General features: G+C 43.2%; 1 protein-coding gene across 1 annotated transcript; it reads right to left on the bottom strand.

Annotated features, from left to right (window-relative positions):
* Nucleotides 1-4,736: 4,736 nt before the first annotated feature.
* Nucleotides 4,737-7,741, bottom strand: FANCF (FA complementation group F). Its single transcript, XM_055317591.1, has 2 exons — nucleotides 7,432-7,741; nucleotides 4,737-7,374 (listed from the first exon to the last, which is right to left on the bottom strand). Exons 1-2 carry the CDS (start codon nucleotides 7,726-7,728, stop codon nucleotides 6,730-6,732), a joined length of 942 nt encoding a protein of 313 aa, XP_055173566.1. The 5' UTR covers nucleotides 7,729-7,741; the 3' UTR covers nucleotides 4,737-6,729.
* Between the last annotated feature and the right edge of the window lie 104 nt (nucleotides 7,742-7,845).

Raw genomic sequence — 7,845 nt, 5'->3', positions numbered from 1 at the left:
AAGAAGGCCTAAAAGAAGTTCTTGAATATTCATGCGTGCACTTGATGGTTTTACTGAAGGAAGATGTAATCATTCTTATCCAAATTATATAAATGGAAAGTTGGAAGCTCAGAGCAATGAAAGAAAGTATCCGAAGTTGTCCAGAGAGAGCATTTTATGATTAAAAAAAAAAAAATCAGTCATAAAGGAAAACCCATTTAACAAGGTTTTCATTTCCCCCTTTTTGTGTCCTGGGTTACACTTTTGTTGTCTCCCCATAAAAAAGTCGTTGTTTTCTTTAATCTTTTAAAACTCTTAAATGGAATTACAAATGTCTTCTTAATTGTAATATAAAGTGTAATAGTCCATTCATAGATCTAGACTATAAAAATGGGTATAATACCTTAAACAAATTACAGAGACCATATTCTTCAAATATCCTGCCTTAGCTAACGTCTATAATGACAAACAGTGAAATCATTTTGAATCTACTGGGGCCAATTTACTGGTGCGGTGCACAGGGTCCAGGGCTTCCAGCTATAATTAGAAAACGGCGCCGGCCCTCCATTAGTTTCGGTGACTATAGTAATTCCATATGCAACCTATGCCTGCTGACTAGTGAACTAGATCGTGTATCTTTTGTAAATTGCTCTTGTTAGTCACTTGTAATTTATTTTATGTTTCCAACAACAATTTCAAACCGGCAATGTCAGGAACACATGTTTTTGCAATTATTGGAAAAACAGACCAGAGAATGTGCGCCTCCAACCATATCCCCACTATTGGCTATCAATATTTACGTAAACTACTGAATGTTTTTGAAAATCAACAAAGATTGTGAACATAATTTCTCGTTTAAAATACAGGATAGAAAACATACTTCCTGTCTGGCTCAGGATATTTGTTTCAAAACTACGAGGTTGCTTTATCTCCAAAAGACGCTATAATTTACAGTCTGCGCTGCTTTCCCTATTCTTTATTCTGATAGTCAACATATTCATAATAGATTACTTGAAATTTTATCTTACCATCCATTGTGGCTTCAAATTCAGTTGACATTTTTAAGGTGCCTAAAGTTTCTAAGACTAGCAAACACCTTCTACCCATTCTTGTCCATGGCTGCATCTATAGTCAGTGAAAGCTAACAGGGTGCTGTTTTCTTATTCCATTTTGGCATATTGTCAATGCTCATAAATGTATGTATAGTCTCAAACAGAATATTTTACAAAATGAGCATTGATAATGTGTCAGATGCTTGGTATAATAATGAATATTTCAACAGCTATCCCACAGAGTTTTGAACAATTATGGAAATAAAATATCCAATATTGATTTACACATATATCCATACATATTGCTTTCCAGACGTATCTTTTTAAGAAATAAAAAACTTGGTTCATAACATAAAAATATGTAAGTCAAATAAATTGGTTTGTAATCAATTTTAGACCACTGAATCACAGACCGACATATAAATAGGTGATCAAATGCTATTTAAATAAATAAATGAGTAAAAATTTGAAACACATATACGAAACTGAAGGTTACAGTGAGAAGGCTTTGTAGTGATAAACAAATAAATATGCCTTTAGGATAAATTTGTTTTAAATATTGAATATGAAACCCATACCTTAGTACAAATTTCAAACATGTCCCTAACATTGAGATTATAACAGGCCTCATTCAGAAGTTGATAATACTCTCTGTAGTACATGTATAAATTTAAAACACACACTGATTATTCACTTTTTATATCCCTATGCTTATACTTCTGAATTGCTGTATATAAAAATTTTCTAAGATTTAAGTCCCGATCGTCCATGAGATAAAAAGATAAAACCACAATGAGACTTTAAAACACTGTAAGCTCTTTTGAACTCAAACCTTTACCCCAATATTAAGAGTAATGGAGCTTCAGGAGACAGTCGAATACACATTAATTATTGTAATTATTCAAGCTGCTTTCCCTTAGGGCCATCAGATTTCTAAGCTGAAAGGGCATTCTTAGCCCACCATGACAATTAGCACCTGATAAATGATGCTACTGCCACACTTCTAAGATAGTGATTGATCATTTCCAATTAATTCCTAAGAGAAATCAATGCTTCCTTCCTAGAGCATTTATGTTAATTTATGCTAATACAAATATTCTATATCCACAATTATCTAAGGAAGATGGGCCATTCTGTTCATAACGGGCTACTACTTTAGGGCATCAGTATACTGTTTCAGAGCTCCAAAAATGTGTAAAAGAGTTATAAAATCCAAGCGAAATTGAGCAATTTAACCACAGCAACTGAATCTTGACATTAATGAAGGTTGATCCATATCAAACGCAACAAAGAAGTCTTAGATGATTATTTAGGGACGCCTGGGTGGCTCAGCGGTTGAGCGTCTGCCTTCAGCCCACCCGGAGTCCTGGGATCAAGTCCCACATTGGGCTCCTTGCAGGGAGGCTGCTTCTCCCTCTGCCGGTGTCTCTGCCTCTCTCTCTCATGAAAAAAAAAAAAAAAGATTTTGCAGATTGTTGGGTTACAATTTGAAAATGCTACCACGTACTGAGTTCCCCACTCTTCTTGTTTAGATTTGTCCTCCTTGTAGCCACTAGAAAAAATATTTGTGTTTCTTAGAGATGTGATACAAAGGGTAACTCTAATGAAACGTTCACTCCATTCCTATTCCTACCTTATTATGTGCTCCATTCTCATGCATTCATAAATAGTCATCAACTACTTAATATGCCAGTTTGTCTAACGTTATGGAGAGGACAAATAACTTGATACCATAAAACTATCCTTTAAAGTCGGCGTCGAGTATTGAGAGCAGAAGTTGGTATGGGTTAAAGGAAAAAGGAAGACTTCCACTTCTGGCAAAGCCACAACTGTATTTTAGGTAGGACTCAACTGCTACAAACATTTAGATTCTCAACAAAACATACTTTTTTATTGCTTTGTTGGAATTTTAGGAAATAAAGGAAATTTCCAAGTCACCTTTCTTACCCTTCCTCACCCTACCCCCCACCCCCAGCCCCCTGCCAAACATAGATGTGAGTAGCATTCAAACATGGGGCTTCATCTTTAAGCCTATAGCAGTTGTTCCAGTCGCCTTCAACCCTATGATTCAAAGTAGCTCACTAGCATTGTACTGACATCCCAGGTCTTTGGAAGGGAGAAACAAGGCCTAAGAGCAAATTAATTTCATATTCTTAGAGTGTGAATCTTAAGCTGTATGTATCAATTCTGCTTGTATACAGCTGGTCAAAACCTAGTGTGAGGACCATACCTAACTGCAAGAGAAGTTGGGAATTTACTAATTGGGTGGCCATTTCTAGCTGAATTGTGGGGGTGAGATATTATTATATATCAAAAAAAGATATATGTCAAAACATGAGACTTGCAGTGAAAGCAGAATTCAGAAGACAATTTAAATGTTATATAATAATACAAAAAGGAGCTACACATAAGCTAAATGTTCTCATTTCAGAAGGAAAGGACAGAATAAAACAAAATAAAGAGCAGAAGCTTTTGAAAAGGAAAAAATGTATAAGATATTAATTCTTGGTAAAAATTATGTAACATTTAACATCTGAAGAGACTAATAAAAAAAGAGCATAAACAGGCTAAATAAAAAAAAGAAACAGAACTTTATATACTTATGATGGAAAAAAAAGAAATATTAGTGATCAAAAAAAATAAGAAACCACTTTGTTCCAATAAATTTGAAAACTTAGATGAAATAAACTTTGATAGATGTAACTTACTAAAACTGACTTAAGAAGAAATAGAAGTATGAACGGCTATTACAACCATTAACAAAATTTGAATTTTAGTTAAGTAATCAAAAAAAACATTCAGCTCAGATTGTAGTAGAGAATAATTCTACAAAACTCTCAAGGAGGGACGCCTGGGTGGCTCTGCAACTGAGTGATCCTGGAGTTCCAGGATTAGGTCTGAGTCAGGCCAGGATTAGGTATTGAGTCTGGCTCCTTGTAGGGAGCCTGCTTCTCTCTCTGTGTCTCTCATAAATAATAAATAAATAAATAAATAATAAATCTTTAAAAAAAACAAACTCTCAAGGAATTGGTCATTCCAATTTTATGAAACTCTTCCATACAATAAGAAAAATAGAAGCAGTCCGTAATTCAAATGTGGTATGGACAATATAATCATAATTTCAAACAAAAGTAAGAATAAAAAATTACAGGTCAACCTCACTTAAGAATTGAGAATCAAAAATCTAAACAATATACATGGAATTAAGCAGAATATCAAAAAAATAATAATATTTGACTAAGTTGAATATCCCAGAAATGCAATAATTATCATTAGGAAGGTTAACATAATAAAGGTGGAAAAGACCTCAATATTCTCACCTCATTAAATGTATTCAACTGATATTTATTTAGGACTTAGTCTGTACATTTTTTTTTTTTTTTTAGAGTATTTGTGTATTTATTCATGAGACCCAGAGAGAGAGGCAGAGACACAGGCAGAGGGAGAAGCAGGCTCCATGCAGGGAGCCCGATGTGGGACCCGATCCCGCGACTCCGGAATCACGCCCTGAGCCACCCAGACACCCCAGACTTTGTCTATAATTACTGCAGATTTTCCTTATTTTATATTTAAAGGCTAAACATGAGAATGTTTGATAACTTTATGAAATCTAGAAATGCTAAGTACATTTGCTATAGCTATAGAAATAGTGGAATGTGACCAAAAGATGGAAAGGAATACACAGACATTAAAATAGTGCCAAGGTGACGGAATATTCCTTTAATATTGTTAACATATTACTTATACAACAAAATGTATTACTACATTAAACTCTCAACCTCATTTTAACCGCATCTTATTCTTAAATTCATTTTAATGGTCAAATCTAAGTTTCATTCTTGGTCCTTGTTATATGTTTATGTATAGCTGCTTTTCATAAATTCTAATGGGTTAAATGTAGATCATAATTTACAGATATGTATTTATGTGTATCAACCTAAAGAAGAGAATATGCCTATTTATAACTTGACATCACTTTCATACGCGTTATCATTTTTATCTTTTAATTATGTTAAGTAGTAGAAAAGGTAGCATTTTTCCACTTAGCGGATGAATAAACTCTCATTCAGAGTGAAATAACATAGTAACAGTTACAGCAGGTGGTAATAACCCAAACTTAAAGAACATTGAAAAAATGGAGGGAACAAACTGAGGAGGGGAGGGTGGGTGGGAGTTTGGGGTAATTGGGTGATGGGCATTAAGGAGGGCGATTGATGGAAGGAGCACCCGGTTTATACACAAATAATGAACCACTAAATCCTCCCCGTGAAACTAATAATACACATTAACTGAATTGAATTTCAATTAAAAATGTATGTAGATACATATACCCAACGTGCTAGGCCTTGTGTAGTTTGGAGTATACGACGATGATGCAGACCTTACAACTGAATATCGGTTTTCAAATCAACAATCACCTAAAATCACCTAGATCTGTGGAGCAGTTTAAGTCAGAAAAGATCCAGGTACATTGGCTTCACCACGTAGGAGCCATACAATGCTGGACAAATTGCTACCCTGATACTCAATCTGGAGTCTCAACTAATACAATCCAGAGCTCACAGCACACTGCCCTGCCTCACAGAGACTCTGCTAGATGGTGACCCTAAGACTTTGTAAACCATACGACACCATAGATATGACACCATACATGGGCCTTATTCTCCAAAAGCCAAATCTTAGGCATTTTCCATTAGAATCAGAACATTTGTAAGTAGCCAGCACACACATCAAATATTCTAAACTGTCCCTACAGGGCAGGCATGAGAGGAAAAATGAGGAAACTCGGCAATTTTTAAACACTTCATTCAACATATGAGGCAACTGTAGCACCAAGATTGTGATTTATTAACCCAGTCCATGGCTGAAGCACCAAAATCTGAGCCTTCCATCCATGCGGGGTTTCTTTTACCATCAAATGCTGAATCCAAGGGTGTATGTTTGCCATTTATTATACTCGAAGCAGTTTTTTCTCTCCCTCATTCTTAGGTCCGTGCTTTAAAATACCGTTTGGGAAAAAATGAATAAACAAAAGTACCGTTTGGTCAAAAAAAAAAAAAAAAAAAAAAAAAAAAGTATGTATACTCTTTGGTCTCTGGATTTCGGGAGGGTCGTGATCTGCAGAAATAAGAAACAAACTGAGCATCCCGGGGCGGCTCAGCGGCTCGGGGCCTGCCTTGGGCGCAGAGCGTGGTCCTGGGGTCCTGGGGTCCTGGGATCGAGTCCCGCGTCGGGCTCCCCGCGTGGGGCCTGCTTCTCCCTCTGCAGGTGTCTCTCGTACATAAATAAAAAAAAAAAATAAAATGCCTTCAAAAGAGAAAATAAAAAATAATAAATAAGAAACAAACTTACTGAACGACGCAATCTTAGCACATGTGGAGGCTGTTTTAATACAGGTTGGGTCAAAAAGGCCAAAAATCCCAGCTTTAAACTCCAAACTGGCCGGTTAGCTTTCCAAACGAAGTGTTGTTTCTCTGTTTCTTTTGAGCGCACCTGTTGCAGGTGACAAGCAGCAGTACCGAGAGGAGGTGCTGGTGGGAAGACCTACGAAGTTAAGGCATATGGCGGCAGCAAAAGAAAAAAAAACAACAAACAAAAAACAAAACCAGGTGTTTATAGTCACTTTGCTAAGTGCGCGTGTTCGGGGCTGCGGGCCGGGCCGGGCCGGGCCGGGCCACGCCCGAGGAGGACGCAGCCCCTAGACGGTCGGTCGCGGCGGGGCTGCAGGTGCGGGGCGGGCCGCGGCCCCCGGGCCCAGCGCCAGCAGCAGGTCGGTCCAGACGCTGAGGCCGCGCACTCGGAAGGCGCCGTCCCGCGCGCTCCAGGCCTCCAGCGCGGCCAGGGCGGCGTCCTTGAGCGGCGGCGGCGCCCGCGCGAGGCTCAGGAAGCGGCCGCGCAGCTCGGCCCAGGACACGTGCGCGGGCGCGGCGGCCTCCCAGCGGCCCGAGGGCAGGTCGTAGCGCAGTCGGCAGCCCCAGCGTGCGAGCTGGCGCAGGTAGGCGCGGCGCAGCGCCGGGTGGCGGGCGGCCAGCGCGGCCAGGCGCGCGGCGGGGAGGGCGCGGCACAGCGCGGCCAGGGCGTCGGCGCGGCCCAGCAGCCAGCGGAGCAGCTCGGCCGGCGCGGGGCCCGCGGGGTCCAGCAGCAGCGCGGCCGCCGTGGCGCGCAGGAAGGCGGCCCGCGGCGCGCGCGCCCACAGCCCGTCCAGGAGGCCGCCGGCCGGCCCGTCGCGCAGCCGCCGCCGCAGCAGCTCCGCCTGCGCGCGCAGCGCCGCGTCCTCGGCCGGGCCCCCGCGGAGCAGCAGGCGGACGGCGGCGCGGCGGCGGGCGAGGCGGGCGAGGCGGGCCTGCAGCGCGGCGGGGGCGGCGGCGGCGGCGGGGGCGGCGGGCGCGGCGGGCGCGGCGGCGGGGCCCGGGAAGAGCAGGCGCAGCAGGCAGCGGTGCGCGGCGGCGCCGAGCGCGCGGTTCCCCAGCAGGCGCGCCGACAGCACCACGTCGCGGCCGCACCAGGCCCCGAGGCGCGGCCCCGCCCGCCGCCGCCCCTCCAGAGCCGCGCGGAGCCGGCCGTGCGCGCGGCGCAGGTAGCGAGCCCACTGCACGGCCCTGCGCACGGCGGCGGGGCCCCAGGCGCTGACCGCCGCCGTGCGGGACACGGCCAGCACCTCCGAGAAGCGCTCCAGCTGCTGCAGCAGCGACTCCATGCGGCCGCGCGCGCTTCCGCTTCCGCGCCCGCGCCCGCCCCGGGCACGCCGCGCCCCCGCGCGCCGACCGGGGCGCCCGCGGGAAGGCTCCGCCCCCCGCCCGGCGCTATTGGGCCA

This window comes from Nyctereutes procyonoides, unplaced genomic scaffold (genome assembly GCF_905146905.1).
Source record: "Nyctereutes procyonoides isolate TBG_1078 unplaced genomic scaffold, NYPRO_anot_genome, whole genome shotgun sequence".
In the NCBI taxonomy this organism is placed as follows: Eukaryota; Metazoa; Chordata; class Mammalia; order Carnivora; family Canidae; genus Nyctereutes; species Nyctereutes procyonoides.
This window is presented reverse-complemented; position numbering and strand designations above follow the sequence as displayed.

Coding starts and splice junctions, on each gene's coding strand:
- FANCF (XM_055317591.1), bottom strand. CDS start 7,728: ATGGAGTCGCTGCTGCAGCAGCTGGAGCGCTTCTCGGAGGTGCTGGCC. Junction 7,375..7,431: donor TGCTCTTCCCGGGCCCCGCC/GCCGCGCCCGCC, acceptor GCCGCGCTGCAG/GCCCGCCTCGCCCGCCTCGC.